The sequence below is a fragment of the Oculina patagonica genome, chromosome 10 (assembly GCF_052425735.1).
Source record: "Oculina patagonica isolate OP01 chromosome 10, crgOcupat, whole genome shotgun sequence".
In the NCBI taxonomy this organism is placed as follows: Eukaryota; Metazoa; Cnidaria; class Anthozoa; order Scleractinia; family Oculinidae; genus Oculina; species Oculina patagonica.
Genome location: NC_135767.1, coordinates 2,924,095 through 2,942,338, shown reverse-complemented (window position 1 = coordinate 2,942,338; position 18,244 = coordinate 2,924,095). Strand labels below are relative to the sequence as shown.

The following is an 18,244-nucleotide window of genomic DNA, read 5'->3' as shown; positions in this document are numbered from 1 at the left end:
GGGTACAATTTTGTAGCTCCTACCCTGCGAAAGCTTAGCTTGACGTGCAGAAAACGACAAGATCTGCGGGACAAACTGACCAAAGAAAAAATACAACATGGCCGCCAGAGCTAAATACGCGAGCAGCGAGTTTGCACAAACGCAACAAGAGGAAAGCATGTCGCCTTTAGGCGCGCAACCGAAAATCTTACAGTAGCGATAATTTAGCCAAAGCAACCTTGCGAACGAAAACACAACACTCACGAGAGAGGATATGAGAGCCAGCGTTTGCCAAGAAGCAAGGTGGAACATTGGTTTCTCGACATCTTCAGGAGAATCGCAGTAAATGATGTAAAAATTCAGCAAGAAACAAGGAAAATCTTCTAGCAGTATTGTCACAAGTGAAAGATACATTTTCTCTTTGTAAACGTGGTCTCGTAATTTCAAATCGCGGCTTAGCACTTCTTCTTCAAAGTAACCCTTGAATTCACGGTAAGCCAGCCATACTTCCCATAAATAAACACCTGTTCCAATAAAGCAGCAAAATAGAAAATAAAACACTGCCACGGTCAATACGAACTCCTTCAAATCTTCAGGCTTGGAAACGTATTTTATAAAATTCTGCCAGTCTGTGACAACGTCAAAAAGGCCAACCACAACTGCTATAATTAGAAATGCCCAATTTTTAAAGCGTTCCCACCGCTGAGAGGTATCTGCTTCCTCTTCTTGAGTGTCTTCGTTTACGCTTGAAGGAAATATCAGTGGCTTGCTATCCTCCTTCATGATCGATACTGAGCTTCGAGATCTACTTGCGCGCAAGAGCATCGACACGATCAATACTTTTTTATACAGCACAGGAAAAGAAAAGGAAAAGTGTTAAACCTCTTCTGAAACAATTTTCTTCGGGTTGGAATTTACATCAGTTGCAAAGGGTGGTAAAGTTGGTATTTCTGCTTTGTTAATCCTTCTGTAGTTTTTTCTTAGATCTGATTGGCCAGTTAGGACAGTTTAAAATGTAAAAAGGCCTTTATTTTCTGACGGGACTTGTTACAGTTAGCAGCTGTTTATACGCTGGTATGGTTCTAAACAAAGACGCTTGATTTTTGATCAAACAGGAGCAGATTTTATTTTAATCGGAATGAATATTAAAATAAAATTTATCAATACTATACCTCACAACTGAAACGCTTTGTTCAATAGGTCGAGAGCATATCACGTGACACGCTTTACAATATCATGACTCTCTTAACATTGCTGTAAAGGAAACAAATTAAACTGCACAACCCTAGTGAGGGTCTAGAGAAACGACTGTTTTAACATTGGAGTTGCACGTGATCAGGTCGTGCGTCTTGAGAGCGCGGTAAATTTGTGTGCCCATTGCGTTTTCCAGAATGATATTGTAGTAAATTTGAATTACCTATTTTTGCGGGCTACAACGTAACACTATAACTTTCCTCACGGAAACAGCAAGTTTTGTTTCCCCTTCGTACTTATAGTGTCATTGGTATCAGCCTTGGACACCATGCATTGAGAATATCTCAAAAAACAAACTCACTCTTTCCCATGGAGCTAATCATTTAATGCTAAACCGTCTTCTCAACTTCACTTTTAACAAACGTTTAAAATTGTCGTATCTGTATTTTATAAAAATGTTCATTACTTACTTCAAGAATTAAAAAACTACTATTAATTATTTTATCAAGGGCTAATACAGCACACACTGTGGCCGACTGGAATTACATTTAGTAACAGATCCAGACCTTGAACTAAGGGAGGGGCTCCCCTTTTTTTGTGTTACACCCAAACATTTTTAGCTGGGGGAGTGATTAAAAAAAATGTCTTTTACCAAAAATAATAAGGAGGTGGCCCGCCCCCCCCCTAGATCCGCCACTGACATTAGCTGCATTTTATTAGAAAGATATACAGGGCAGCATTTCAACATAAAAGATATTTCGTGTTCCTTGTGAACGCATGGAAAAAAAAAACGATATTAGCTTTATTTTTACTTAGAAAACTAACTCATCTTTTCCATCGGTCGTGAAGAGGACATTTCATCTTAGTTGTTATTCATTTACATTTTGTCGTAAGAGTGTGTTTATTTGTTTATTTTATTAAATGTAATTTAGTTAAACGTAAGCGTCTCCTAAAATCCTTTAACTAAATGTAATTTAGTTAATGTAAGCGTCTCTTAAATATCATTGACTGGAAATTGGCTTGTTTTTCTTCAGTTGTAGTTTTCGTTCTTTTTCCATCATTGTAATTGGTATAGGGATAATAATTTCCGGCAAACACCATAAGGAGACTAAAATCTTTTTAGCTTGCTGCTCTTGTTGTTGTTGTTGTTTACACTTGAAACTCCCACATTTCCAAGCGAGGATGATAATTCCTAAGAGACAGCACAAGAAGCCTAGAATCTTTTAACTTGTTGTTGTTGTTGTTTACACTTATGATTCCCTGGTTTCCAAGTTCCCCTCCTGTATATCGGTATGGGGAGAGCGAGCATGATAATCCCTGAGACAGCACAGAGCCTTGAATCCTTTAACACTTGTTGTTGTTGTTGTTGTTGTTTACACTTATGATTCCCTGTTTCCAAGTGCCCTCCTGTATAATCGTTATGGGGAGGTGAGCATGATAATCCCTGAAAGACAGCACAAGAAGCCTTGAATCCTTTAACTTGTTGTTGTTGTTGTTGTTTACACTTATGATTCCCTGGTTTCCAAGTTCCCCTCCTGTATAATCGGTATGGGGAGAGCAAGCATGATAATCCCTGAGAGACAGCACAGAGAGCCTAGAATCTTGCCCAGAGCTGTGATGGGAATCATGTCACCATAACTAAGGAGACAAGCACAAAATGGAGATAGTAATTAGTAAAATGATTAAGTAAATAACTATAGATCATTATTCCTTTTTATGTTAACAAATTCAACTAAACAGTTCATAATCAGTCAATCAATCAGTCAGTCAGTCAGTCAATCAATCAATCAATTTATAGAGTCAAACGCGGGATGAGGATGTCCTCCCTATCGGCCAGGGCTCATGTATAAAGGCGTGACAGTAATTAAATAAGTAAACAAAGGGAACTAATATAGGTAATAAAAATTAAAATCAAAAAGTAAAACGATTATATGAGTAAAAATTAAAATGTGCATCCGCACACTAAAGCTATTAATACACTCTGGATAAAATCTTAAAAGTGGCAATATACTAGTGCTTCCCTATACACAATAATGACACTTGCAGCTGGTCTAAGTAAAAAGTCAAATGCTTTCATATTTTTCCAATGTCTCTCAAGTAGACGAAATATGATGTAAGGAGAGAGCTGATTCCATAAGTGCGTTAACTTGTAAGTGAACGAGTTGTGGTAATAGCGATTATTGTAAGACGGTTAAGAATGTAATGTGAAAATTTCGAAGAAGTTCAAAGAAGAATTTTAGTGAGCTTTCTCGTAATTGAAGAAAGGCAAGACCATACATTACAGTTTGTTGGAGGTAACGCCCCTAATTGGCAGGGTATGAAAAGGGAGAACCTTAGAGAGGAAAATCACCTGAAATTGTGGCAGAAAGTACAAGAGCAATAAGCAAAATGACTCAATAATGGGGAATGGTGAGAAAATCGAGTCAGAGTTTAGGAGAACTTTTAAGGCAGGCAAAATCTACTTCCTTCAGTAACTGGCTATTTCAAGAATTGAAGGGGAAGTGGGAGAAAGTTTATTTCGTTTATTTGGCGGAGACGCTTTCAGATTAAGCTTTCTTAAGCTTTAGACTCATTTTCCAAAACATCCTACCTTTACGCTTCTAATTAGTGTTCGTTCCCTGCGCAGACCCAACTTGTAACCCCCCCCCCAACCCTCTTACAAAATTGCTCATTGTTGAGGATAAAGTAAAGTGGGAACTTCTGGATCTTGTCTTGATGAACCACTAAGTACCCAGAACTAACATTAAAAGAAATCTATGAAAATAAGTTATGAGAATATACATTTTAAACTTTGTTTAGAACAGACTTACCCCACGGTCATCATGGTGATAATTGTGTACCACATGCTGTCAGGAATACTCTTGAACTCGGTCTCCTCGGCCTTCATTTGTTCAATGTAATACAAAACGCTTGAAAACACTATATTTGTCAACAGAAATGCAAAGAACAAGAACCCCAGATCGACAATAGCGCGCTTCAAAGCTCTCCCCATTTGTCTCATGTGCTTGGAGTGACGCGAAAGCTTGAAAATCCGAAACACTCTGAGCATGCGTAAGACCATCAAACCGCTGGCGTTTTCCACAGCGGACGAAGATGTTGGAGAGAAATGTTTAAATAGAAGAATTACATAAAAAGGAGCAACCGCCATTAAATCCACAATGTTCATTTTGTTAACGATAAATTTCCAACGGTGATCAGCCGCGTAGAGTCTAAGAATATATTCAGCTGTGAAGACGCTCATGCAAAAAGAGTCGAGGACGAAAAATAGCTGAGGGTGTTTCTCCTCGCAGGTTTTATCCTTGCAACATCGCTCTGTCTCAATAATGGTACACACAACACTGAGGTATATAAGAACGGCGATGAAGCTCTGAACGCATTTTCCCAAACGGTTTGTTTCAGTATTTTCCAGAAGATTCCAGAACCATTTACGAAGAAATGATTTATCTACTCGCGTCTCACTGCAGGCGCACTTTGCATGTTGGTCATTTTTGGGGGAAATTTTCTTAGAAAGATTATAACATTCCTCCCAACAGCAATCGTTCAAGTTATTCAAGTCAATTCCGTAGAAACGAAGCTCTTCGTGAAAAGCTCCGAGACAATCTTCGTAGGAATAATGCAACTTTCCATCGCGATAGAAATTGAGAATGTATCTAAAAATGTGTGGATCTCGATCAAGGAAGTATTCCTTCTTTTCATCGTCAAAATAAAGCTTGATCGCTTCGCTGCCCAACAACGTGTTCGGGTATTTCTTCAGCGTGCTATCCCACGTGCAGAACCTTCGTCCGCTGACATTTATTGTGATTCGTTTGTCGACTTTCTCTGTTCTTAGTTTGCCGCTTCTTGTTTTTGACTGATGTAGTGTCATTCACCAAGCCTTCTGACAACTTCCTGTTGGCTCTCTCTGTTTAATGTGTCTCATGGACCTTTTCAAGCCGTTACCCTGCGAAAAAGCAAACAAAACAGTCAACAGTAAACCATTTTGCCAGACGTTGTAAAGCCCTTGGCAAAAAAAATGGCCAGCGAGGATAAAAAAAAATGATCTAACTACGTTGTGTCAACATCTCAGTATCAAAATCGATCCCTTTCACGTATACGTACGTGCTCACTTTAAGTGCACAACAGGTACAAATATTCCATTTTGTCCCCGTTGCGTAACAGTAAACCATTGTGCCAGTCTTTCTAAAGCCCTTGACAGAGAAATTGGCATGGGAGAAAATAAAAAAGAAACAACATCAAATTACGTTGTCAGTGTCAAATCATCAAAATCGATTGTTTCACGTATACGTACGTGTGCACTTTAGGAGCACAACAGGGACAAATATTCATTCTTGTTCCCGTTGACTTTGTCCATTTAAATAAACGTGTTTTCTTGTGGCTAATAGATAAACAAAACCTGCACTTTTGTTATTTATCAGGTATTATCTTACCTTACCTGTCAAATTGTCCACGCATTTGGCAAAAGACGTGTCAGTTTTGTCCGATAAACGTGCGAAAAGGCACTTTCCATATATTGTTTTAAAACTCAGTTAAATTTGGATCTCGTTTTCATTTCCTTCGCCAATTAACGTACCCTCGCTATATATAGTTTGGTTTAATTATATTTAAACTAAGATTATATTTGCGTGGGACTAGCAGGGGACATTTTTCTTCTGTTCGTACATGTATATATTTCCTTTTGCATGATCGCCCTTGGTTTGCGCAGGAAAATGTCCCACCTGCTTTCACCTGTTCGCAAAGTGTAACGACTAATACCGCTATTATATAAACCCTATCGCGAACGATCTTCTTATCGCTTCACTGTTTTTCCACAGTTCCAAAATAAGTCCCTAGATCAAGCTCATTTACTGTGCATTACATCTACAAGTGATATACCATCCCGCTAGCTGGTGGCGCCTCCTGCGAAGTCGAACTATATATATCCCTTGTCCATTAATTCTTAGTAAAATTTTAATATCTTACACATGCATATCACAGTGATACAATGCGGAAATTCGCGATCGTGCGCTTAAAACTGTTTTACAACGAATTATATTAACTGTTCTTTTACGAGAAGTATAAAGCAAACCCATTCAATGTTTGTTACCTGTAAGAATCAATAAGAGAGATATTTTCAAAGTGTTTCTATAGACTGTTGACTTGGTGCGCTTAGCCTTACTGTTGTTTCGTCTTGAACTAACACGAACGCTTCCTGTTTAACCATTCAAACATCAAAAAACAAATTTGGGATCATTTGGTCAAAGACCCAAGGGGTTTCTAGTCGAGAACATTTGGGTCCCACTCGCTTTGCAATGTAGCATGGGTAATTTGCAATACATGTAACCAATCAGCTTTCGAGTTTGGCAAAAGGGTGGAAAGCGGATGTTCATTCCTCAAACATCCGTGGTTCCCAACAAACCGTGACATGAATGCCAAACAATCTACAAAACAATTTTCCAAAATTTAACATTTGCACATAAAGAGCTTTAGATCTAAATAAAAGGTCAGAGAATATCCAAATTTGTCAAAAATTAGACGTGATCAATTCTGACTCTCCTTTCCTTTGCCTTAATTATATATCCATTTTGTAAACAAACAGCCGTGTTCTTTCGGAAATTCGTGTATCTGATTGGTTCCACTGTAGTCTATCGCTAGATAGAACACGATAGCGCGCTTGTTGCTATTAACTGGGAAATTTGTTCTTGATGATTCGCTTAGAAAAACACCAAAATTGAAATTGTAGGTTTTGAACTGCATTCGTTTATAGCGCCTAGTATAAAACAATTAGACTACCCCCCCCCCCCCAACCCCCCTTCCCTGCTCCCCTGGTTTTCTACGAGAAATAGAAAACACGGGCCTGTAGTCCCAGTAATATCACTAGACCGAAAACAAGTAATATCTCCATTTTTCTGATTCGTCAAACCGGCAGCCGTTATTTCTATCTTTGATTCGTATCTTTAAAATCGTGGCAAACCTACCATGCCACTGTTCCCTAACTTTAGGTAAATGGATTAGCATCTAGCCGTCAAACAAGGGTAAATTTTACCTTCAACCGCTATCAGGGAAGTTAAAGCTATTAGTGGCCAAACAGTTCGAAATATCTATCTTCTTTTGTTTATATTTAACAGCATATCATTATCTGAGTCACATAAACGGCACTTATTCTAATTGTTTTTAATTATTCAACTTCCGAACAGAAATCACCATTTAGGACATTTGATGGCTTACTTCTTGTTGTTAATCAATTTCCTTTGCATTAATTTTTTCCTAAGTGTTAAAACAAGCTAACACATGTAAAATACGTTCAGAATTTGAAGTTATGAAGAGCTATCTCAGAACTAAAATATTGGTTGTCATACCCAAAAAATACATTTAACGGACTCAAAAACGTTTTTTAAAGACCGTCAAGTTGCTAAAACTAAACCATCTTTTGTCTATATGATTTTTTTAGCCGTTTTCTTTTTTTCAAGGCTATCCCGCCTTCCTGATCCACTAATAGTCTTGCCAATTAAGTTTGTCAAGATATCGACTAGAACTACGGCCAGTGGGGGTTAATGTGGAATACTTTACTCCTCACAAATTATCCATTAAAGGCGATATTCATTATATTTAATTAGAACATTAAAAATATACTTAACATTCTTTTACTGTTATTCTCAAAAAAGCAGGTTCAACGCTTTAGTATCATTTCGCTTCAACCACTTCAACCGGCGAATGGCTGTTTCACAATCTATTCGGCAAAAAAGAAACTGTTTCTAGGTTATCACGAACGATTTTCACGAACACTAGTACTTAAAATTCACAAGGATAAATGTAACAAAAAGTACTTTTGCCCTCAAGAGTACTCAGTAATTTGACTTATCCGCCTAATTTCCACAAAGTGACCGTCATCGGTAATTTATCCAACCACCTAGGGAGTTCAGTAATTTGTAAAGTAGATGGGTGGCAAGACTGATGAAACCAGAAAATAGTCATCTACGTAATGTGTTTCTCTAAATTTGTCAGCAAATTCCCAAAAATAAAAAATAAAAATAGACAAAACTGATCGCGAAAATAATTATACCACTATTACAAGTTACAAATTTAATTTCTGGCAATATAAAGTCAAAAGAACATACAAAATATGGACCGTAACTTATTTTTCCGTATAGCACTGAAGTGTTCCATTTTGGGGTTTAATAACAAGAAAAATGTCGTGGAATAATAAATCCCTTGTTCGATTTTTTTAACAGATAATACTAGCAGACATTTCACTACTTTCTCCCATTTTTCACTACAAATACTACAAAACTCGTAAATTTATCTGCACTGTGTATAATACGAAAAATATTCTCAGATTTTAAACTATAAGAAACGACAATCACTCGTTAAAGAAACATTACGGCTTAATGCTAGCGACGGGAAATCTGTTCGTTCACCGAGTTTTGTTTACGAGCACGAGATGTCACAAACACTATATTCGGCACCAGGCATATTGTACAGATCTGAATAGCACCGTAGTAAAACATGATATGTGAATGAAAGAATAACCCGGTATTGTTTATTTGAGAGTCGATCAAAAAACTGAAGTAATTTGTCATTTGAGCTAAAAGTGGATCATTCCACCCCTGTTGCGATAGAGAAGTTCTCCTTATAGATTCCATACATTTCTTTGAATTTTGGTTTTGAGAATTTAATGATATATCAAGACAACAACTCTTGGTGAACAACTTCCTTCTTCCTCTTCACCTGTCTGTTTTACAATGGAGAGGAAGCTGTAAGAATAAATTGAAATTTGATCGTACACTCTTAGGAAAAATAGTGAAAGCAACTGACCTTTCTATGGCTTCAAAGTACGCACCTGCTGAGAAGATGAATTTAAGGTGCCTAAAACGTTTCACCGAACAAATGTGTTGAAGTGCTAAGGCCCTTAATAACAGATGACTCTACAGAAGATTCACCAGCTGAAAATGTTTATTTGTGCTAGGTTTGCATAATTTTGGTAAGTTATTGTGTCTGCGTTTCAACCTAAAAATAAAATTGTTTTTATTAATGTTCTCGTTTGTAATCATCGATGGTCAATGGAACACAAATTTAAGTTAAATATAAGCTAATATACCCAAAAAGTGAAGCCTCTATTGCACCCGACTTTTATTTGAAATAAAAACAGAATGTTAGGAGTAATAAAATTCTATAATATGCATAATCCAAACCTAAAAACCTCTCGGTTATAAGGCAAATATATATTCAATGGCTACCGGTGAGTTAAAAGGGAAGTTCATGAATTAAATAAATTTATACTATATAGGTTCATTTACAAAAAAAATTTTGGTTAATCTATCGAGTGAAATTATCCATTTTAGTATATTGGTACTCTTTTTAATTGATTTTTCTTCATTAATGCTCAATACTATTCGTTGTTTTCACAAAACGTTTTTGTATGAGGCTAAAGGAAATTAAATGTTCAGGATGACATTCAACGTTGATTGCCAAGGTCAAAATACTGATTCTCCTTACTGACTCCCATACATTTCTTCTAATGTAAGTTCTGAGAATTGGTGGTACATCAAGACAATATCCAAAAAAAAAGGGGGAGGGAGGGGATAACCAATTTACGGTATCCGTTAATGATTTCTTTTATGCTTTGAGGGTCCTGAAGGGGGGGGAGGATATAAATCCGATTTCCCAGCCCAAATCCATTAATCTCATTTCCTATAGCCTGTCTTTTGCCCAAATTCCATTCCCATTACCATTTTTTTTGTGATTCGCAGTCTCAGTGACCCAAATACCATTTTCCTAGTGAAAAATAGGCGGCAAATCCGAGTTCCTATTTTTACATTTCAAATCAGTCTCCTCTCCTTACCACCTGTCTGCCTGATATATTAAGATTGGAAAAATTCGGTTCTTCATTTTTGGTAGTTAACCCTGACGCACATTTTACTGCTTGATATAAAGAATATGTCCGTGTGTAGGGATTAATAATTTCAATGTCCTTAGGTAACATTTTCGTTTTATTTTAGCCCTCGTCAGTTCCGGAAGATATGACAATTTTCGCCTTGACAACTTTATTCCTGGTTGTCGAAAAGCTAACATGTTTATATTTAACGAAGAACAAATTCGTCAAGGAAAAATTGGTAATTAGCTAATTACGCATGAGCACGTTTTATTTGAAAAGTTTTCATAATATGTCAAAAAAACAAGCAAAAATCCTTGTCTCCTTGAACTAGCGTGCGAGTTCTTAATTAAGGTGACTTTTCAAATTGACTCGTCAAGTGTCCAAAACTTACCAGAGCCCGTTACTCTACGCATGCTTAATAGGATAACGTTGCCAAGGAATTTCAAAATCAAGTTCTCAATGTCAGAACCCTTGTATTGGGATATTCCGCTGTACAGAGTATCGCAACTTCAAAACGTTTTCAAGGGTAAATTTGATGCAGATTAGTGTTCGCGTTTTTACTTTTTCTTTTCTTTTTTCAGTTGTCCATACTATATTGCTCAACATCTCAGTTTGGTGACTCCTGCACAGGTTTTCTTCCAAATACTATTACCTTCTTGATCTCGTTCTCTCAAGAGAAAATAATTTCTCTTGGTTCAGCGAAATATAACAATTAGTCACCAAATAATAAATCAACAGTAATAAAAAAAAATACCCACAAAACCTGATAAGATTTTTAATAAAAGCTAATTTAATACCTCCTGCACGGGTTGTCCATCTTGAAAACCAACCCAATCGACATAAACTGTCATTTATTGCATTGCGAACACTGAAAGACTGTTTGAGTGTAAAATTGAAAGCAGGTCGCACCTGTTTTTGAACTCTTAATTTACAGTTTTCTTCAAACTGAGCCTTTTGCTAGCTCGCGTTTTGATTCGACCGCGTTAAAATTAGCGTCAAAACTGACCGACAACTGCCGCATTTCTTGATTACAATTATTACACGAACAGATTCAAATTACATGTAAATTTTTCTTACTGTTGCGTTCAATCTTTTGGTTATCTCTATTTCCAATTTTAAGGGAAAATATAATGATTTATCCACCCACAAAAAACAGCTCAATACCAATTTGTAAATTTTGCCACTTTCCTTGTTTTCGTATACCGAAACGAGCAATAATAATATTATAATATATAAAGAAAAATCATTAATTCCAGTCGGTTGTTGAGCTAATTTTTCTCGCCTCCAAATGAACAGAGTGATTTTCTTTTTTTTTCCTATCACACTAAAAATGATTTACCTATGTTGTTTATTGCATTGACATATAAGAAACTGGATCTGCGCTATCGCTGAGAGAAAGCGGGAAATTAAATACCGTATATTGCCTTACGTGTTATGGTAGCATTATGCGTAAGGGTTTTGTTGTTATGAAGCCGGACTATACCGGTAATTCCTCGACTTTTTGACTTTCGTTTTTGATCACGAACTTAACTGTCGAATTGACTTCTGTGATTCTAAAGCCATTGACATCGATAAAACGCAAACATTTTGAGATTAAAAAAAGAACATAATGCTCGAGCTGCCTGCTTACAGTAAACAATAACTGAAAATGTATGGTAGCCAATTTGGCGTTATAGTACAGTACATGTACAGTAAGAGCAATTTAGACTGCATCATTAACACGTACATCAGTTTGTCCCTCATGTGGCGAGGAAAATTTGTATAATAAACTTGCTAAATCAACTGTTCAAAAACCACAACATGTAGCTAACAAAAATACCTGTTATTGGCAGACTCGTCCTTCTTGTTCGGTTGGAATGGTTGCCGTTTGTACCAGTGCAATTTTAGGTTTCTTCAATTCTTCAGCTTTCTATTATCACTCGTGAAATAGCTTGCCAATATCGTCAGTTCTTGTTATATTGTGGCTGCAAATGGGCAATTCTTTTGTTTGTGATAAACGAAGCGGAGTATTTTTTTTTTTTTTTTTTGCTGTACTGTCATACAGTGAAACGAAAGCGGTTGTTTGTGCAGCCGAAAGGGCATCAATCATGGCATTCATCACGTCGTACCAGATTCATAACGCAGCGTACCTTTTGCGAGCCTTTCACCTGAACGCAGATTTAAATTTCCACATTTAAATTACCATATCTATGGAAACAATTATTGCTTTTAGTATGTCCAAACTACTCAGAACATGCATAATAATTTGTCTTATTTTTCTATCCTTGTCGGATATACAGGAAACATAATAACGTCTTCAGAATTAAGCAACAGGAAATCACAACACCCACGGTTTTGGGTCTAAAGTAAACTTTCCATTGTGAATATGTTTATCTCGGCATGGAAATGAACATAAGCTGTCAAATTTACAACGAGCTCAAATACAACGTTTTGCTTTGGACGAGAAGTCCACTTTTTGTTCAATTTACTCTGCATATCAAGAAATAACGTTCTGTGTAAACAACTTAAGTTGATAGTAACTAGAGACGTTGGATAAACACACATACAGAAGAAATAAATATAAGCAAATATATTTAAAACGTTGGGGGCCGCTTTAGCGGGCAATATCGTTTTTGATAATTACGATTCGCTCAATGATTTGTTTGCTTCAAGTAAGAGGTAAAATTTACTTATATGCACTACAACGATTTTACAAAAATGCCAAAAAGATTTTCTTTTGGTGGCGTTTTTCCTGAATGTTTTATTAAATATGGCTGTTGTTTCTGCTACCAAAAACTACTTCGCAGATTAGACACGTTTAAAAGGCGATTTTAATTGGATTCCCCACTAACAAGCAACACATTTGCTTATTCTTAACAACAGAAGTGAACAATGAAATTGATATTGAATCATCATATGCAATTAAGGATATGGAAAACACCAGAGAAATGATGAAATAATTAAAAACTAAATGTAAAAACATTGTCCTTTTTTCTGCACTAGATATGAAATTTTACCGACTGTTTCGATCCAGAAATCCTTTAATTACTTTCCTTGTCAGTTATACCTGGTTGTACGACTTAAACATTTATGAAAAACATGAAGTTTTTCGAAGGTTAACCAAATGACGTTGATATTATGTCTAAGATATGTCTTTTTTGTGTTTACTTGACATTTCCCTACTTAATTAGTTTTAAAATCCCACCTTATATAAGCGACGCTATAAGAGAAAGTGTCACTTATAGTACAGCAGAAGATATGCAAATTCTATTTTTTAAAGATGAGAATGAAATACTTATCCAACATGTTTGTATGCATTATTCTTGTTATATTTTGAATTGTGCAAGTAACGAAGACGTCCTTATTCCTATCTGAAGTGAAAAATATTTTGAATTAAAGTTTTTTTATTTCTAAGTAAAATTAATAAATTTCTTTGATATTGATGGCAGACCTGCTGTACATATAATTCCGTGTAGTATTTCTTATTAGTTTGTATTCTTTGTCGCTGTCAAAAATATGAATACGGTAATCCTTCTTTGTTCAATGGCTGATTTTATTTCCCCATATCTTGTTCAGCGTTTTCCTATACCTAACATCTTTCTTTTAAAAAAAATAAAATTTAAAACCGAGTATTAACCTTTGGCTAACGAGATTAAATTTTATGGCTAGGCAAAAAATATTAATTTCGAAAGTAAAAGCTACGAATTGTGACAACATTTTGCTAGAATTAATATAATTGCTCTTACCGAATACTCCTGGCTTAAATTAAAATATAAAAAATACTGTTATGAGTTTTCGAAGCTGTAAAAAATATGATTTGGTAATTGATATCTCTCCTTGCCTATCTCTAGGTAGCATCGAACTATGGCAAAATTGTAGTGGTCTTATTTTCTTGTAATTAGACCAGTTTTGACAGAAAGAGGGCAATTCATGTGCTCAACTAAAACATAAAAGATTGTGCGGTTTCTAAGGATATTTCTTTGACTATACAAGCAGTCGCTTACCTCAGAGAAAAGACTTGTTAGTTCGTACAGCTAACCATTTTCTGAAGGGTTATGATCATCTGGCAGAGTCGAGAAGTTGAAAGCCTTATTGAAAGCAAACAGATTAAGCAGAATGACTTGAGCTTTTCTGCATATCTTAGATCAAAACAAACCTTCCCATTGGCTACTGTTGTGATACGAAACCTGTTCAATACTCGAAAAGAAAACTGATGTCGAGAATGCAATAAAGCATTGGTGAGAAGTTTACATAATGGTTTGAACGCCAGTGACGGTTCAAGCCGTGAAGAGTTTTACTGTTTGCCCAAAGTTATTGTTCAATATTCTTCTTGCAGTAAATTTATGCCGATCTGTGAGCGAATGTAATTATGACAACTTGTCTTAAAACCAACCGTAAAGCCAGAACGCACGCAATTTAATTACAAGGAAAGATTATTTTTAAACCGACGATGGATGTTTAAAATTAAACTTCATAAACACGCAGTAAGCTTAAAAATAAGGCTATACATTAATATCAGTATGTAAGTTATGAGGAAACAAAAATTCTTATTGATAACATGTCAAGGAGAGCGACAAATTGTTTCTTTACCTTAAGACCTGCAATACGAATATGTTGATTACAAACTGACTGAAAATCAATTTCCCTTTTGCTGTGACCGTCTGGTGTCGCTATAACAATTGATTTTCACCTGCCAAAATTTTCTCAATGATGTTGAGGATTCATCCACATTCGTCGCTCAAATGAAATGAGGCGCACTTATAAAAATACATACACGTAGCGAGCTGCTAAAGTTTTTCTAAATGTCAATCTTCTCCAAGCAACAACAGAAAGTTCTGCTTACTCTAAAATGTAAAGGTCACTGCTAGATAGGCTTAAACTACAAAGAAAGCTTTCTCCTAAATTGTTACACAGGTTCACTTACAAAAATACCAATGAAGCGGAGCCAATACCATATATTTAGGCTAGCACTTTTCGCGTTATATCGTGTAATGCCTTATTGTGAGAATTACATGAAGTTTCAAATAGTAATATCTTAATGGAAGATGACAAAATTAAAATTATCTATGATGGAACAGCAAAAAGCTACAATTCGCTCTTTGACAAACAATAGTATTTAAGGATTAGTAAACGAAAGATTTTGATTGGGGGATTAGGGGGAATTTCTTTGGAAAAATCCAGGGAAAATCCGGATTTTTAGGATTTAAAATTTGTCAGTGCGTTTCGTGTCAATCGGTCACGAGACCTCCATTTGCGAATTTGTTGACAAATACGTATACAAATACACAGTGATTAGTGTTAAAAGTTCATAACTGCTCCATTGTTATACTAAAAACCATGTCATTATAAACTGAATGCATCTCAGGGCCGTAACTAGCAATAGGCAAGACGAGGCACTTTCCTCGTCTAGATTTTAACCCAAAATCAAAATACAAATATATACGTTTTTTTGGGAAAATAACAAAAAAGTTTTATTTTCCAAGAAATACCTTAGACAGAGTTTAAGAGCTTCTAGATTTCAAAATTTTCTGAAGGGCATCCCCCAGAAACCCCCTATCAAGATCCTGCCTCGTCTATGGCAAATGTCTGGTTATGGCCCTGGCATGTTTTCAATGGCAGTTTCCGTATGCTTGGGAACCAGGCACCTTTTGAAATCGTCACGAGTGTAGTGTAACGGGCATGTTATTTTTTAGGAAACTCGAAAACTCGTCAATTTACTTTTTGATCCGTCCAAAAAAAAAAAATCAAATGGAAACAAATAAAAATCAGAACCAAATAAATCACTTTAACTGATTAAGCGTCTGAGTATTTAGCAGTACTATGCTAATTGAGGACAGTGTAAATAAATAAAACAAAGAAACAAATATCGTAAAATGACAATTTGTTCTGTTAAACTTGTTCCTCGAAGGAAAATAATGTGTCCATTTTCTCCGGAGCCACCATAACTTTACTTAAATTTAAGAAAAATATGGCGCCTCTGAACCCCATGGAGAAAATTGTTGATTATGCAAAAAAGTATGTTTTGTCGAGTAAACAAAATCAATCAACAGGAAAAAAATCAATCGAGTACTTTTAAAATTATTAACCTCAAATTTCAAAATATGGTATGTTTGACACCTTTGATTTTTCAATGGCAACAAAATTTAAAGTCGTGAGTGTAAGTCTATTCAATGATATGTTTTACAGGTTTATGAAATAATCGTGCAGTCCTTCGTCCACGTCGTAGGACTAGTTGTAACAGAATGGCAAATACGGTAAGGTTAAGATACTGTAAGCCACCTTTATTCCTTATTTCTCGCGGGCCAATTGGCGGAAACTAGAAACTCAGGAGTATTGCGTTCAGTGAGTTTCGTTGCATAAATTATTACAAACGATATAGTTTTTACTAGTGCGAATTGCACATTTTCGAGTAAATTAAGCTTAAATGTTAATCTTCAAAAGCTTATTCTTAATCTTGCTTCTTCTTCTTGTTGTTTTATTAAATTCCCAGCAAGGATCAACTACATGTTATTTCCGATACACCGTGCCGCATCACACTATTAGGCATTTATGATATGATATGAAGATGTATCGTTTTGAACATGCAAGGGATGTTATAATATAACATACTACTGAGGTCCCAGGACTAACATTTAAATTAAAAGACCTACATGACAATCAATTATTAAAGATAATTTATATTTAGAAATTGTTTTAACAGAAGCTGACAAATGCTAAATCGTCTTAGCGTTGTTGTAAAAATAGAAGTCATAAAAAAGTAACACTTTTGCTGCGTAAATTTGCATAAGAAGCGTTGAAATTCAATGAGAAAGCTTTGGTTTTAGTGTTTCATAATACAATAATATCAGTATTTGAATCTTCAAAATTATTCATCGGTTACATTTTGTTCAATAACTTAAGCGCAAAAAAATGAAACTGTTATACCCAAGTGGCTTATTTGTTTGAGCAGCTGATAACGCCGAGTAAACATCGGCGTTCTTACATACATAATATCGATACAGCCGAAAAATAGGTATGACAAAATATGATTTAGCTCGGGGTTTTTTTTAGTTTGATTTGGTGTCAGCTTATATGGTAGTATGATCGATTTCTTACAGTTTAACAGTAACCATCCATCATTATAAAGTACTTTTATAGTATAAAATACTTATATATTTCTTTTACCTTGTGTTACAGCAACTTTGGCTTTCTATTGCTAATACCAAGTCCAGGCGGATTTCGCAGCTTTTTAGCTTGACAAGAACTCATCCTCCGATTAAGATTCATCTTAAACGAATTGCACTATCTTTACTTCCATGGGAACGATTATATGAACAGTCATTGACTCGTAACCTTTTCAAATCTTCCCAGCGAGCGAATTCAAAACAAGTTTAGATATGCAACATCATAAAGACGTAATGAAAATATACGTTAAAAAATAACATTTGCTTGCGCTTAATTAACTTTAATCAGTGCGTGGCTTCCATGTGATTGGTGAATTATAAAGTCAGCTGGTGTTCCCTATTGAGAGCTGTAAAAAGGAATCTAAATCTGAATCAAGAAAAACAGCGAGTAAAGGGCGAATATGGCAAATTTACATATAATGTTTGGATATTTTCTACGCAAAATCTTCAAGTTTGATTTTGGTATTTTCTTCTTTTAAATTGAGTGAATTTGTATTGAAGTACGCAAAAATGCGTTCAACGTCTGTTAAGTGTTAGCGATTAAAAGCTAAACAGAGCATTGTGAAACTTGCAATTAGTAAATTTGTTTCTGAGATTCACTGAATAATTATAAGTCCCTTTTTCATGAAAATTTTATCATTTTAGGTCCAGTTTTTGAATACATTCGTGGACAAAACTGAGTTTAGAAACGCTACAAAGTTAATTTATCTTTGAACAGTCCAAGACCTATATCCTATTTCAGTAATTCTGTGTTACAATTAGCCTAAATAGCAAGCAACCATATTCAGGGTTTTCATTAATGAAATTGTGGTTATATACTAAATTAATCAAAAAAGATATTCTGGTGAAGCATAATCAGAAATTAGCTATCGTATCATATAATAATATCTATTTTCGTAAACCATTCAAAATACTGAAATTTTAAGTTGCATTATCTCGGGAATCTCGGTTTAATGGGCTCTTAGCAAACCAGACAAATTAAACACTTAAATCGAAACAATACTGTCTGCACAGTTATGCCTAATGACGTAATCCGGTGGTTATCTGAGTCTTTGCAATCTGATTGATTGAGAGTGTG

At 35.5% G+C, this 18,244-nt stretch overlaps 1 protein-coding gene across 6 annotated transcripts; it reads right to left on the bottom strand.

Annotated features, from left to right (window-relative positions):
- Window positions 1–2,609: 2,609 nt before the first annotated feature.
- Window positions 2,610–17,253, bottom strand: LOC144667369 (A-type voltage-gated potassium channel KCND3-like). Of its 6 annotated transcripts, none has more exons than XM_078528761.1 (3): window positions 17,168–17,253; window positions 3,984–5,113; window positions 2,610–2,811 (listed from the first exon to the last, which is right to left on the bottom strand). In XM_078528761.1, exons 2-3 carry the CDS (start codon window positions 5,036–5,038, stop codon window positions 2,679–2,681), a joined length of 1,188 nt encoding a protein of 395 aa, XP_078384887.1. In that variant the 5' UTR covers window positions 5,039–5,113; window positions 17,168–17,253; the 3' UTR covers window positions 2,610–2,678. The 6 variants fall into 6 exon arrangements, with proteins under 6 accessions (XP_078384887.1, XP_078384884.1, XP_078384882.1 ...); XM_078528758.1 differs by lacking the exon at window positions 17,168–17,253 and adding an exon at window positions 14,008–14,080; XM_078528756.1 differs by lacking the exon at window positions 17,168–17,253 and adding an exon at window positions 11,844–12,034.
- Window positions 17,254–18,244: the final 991 nt, after the last annotated feature.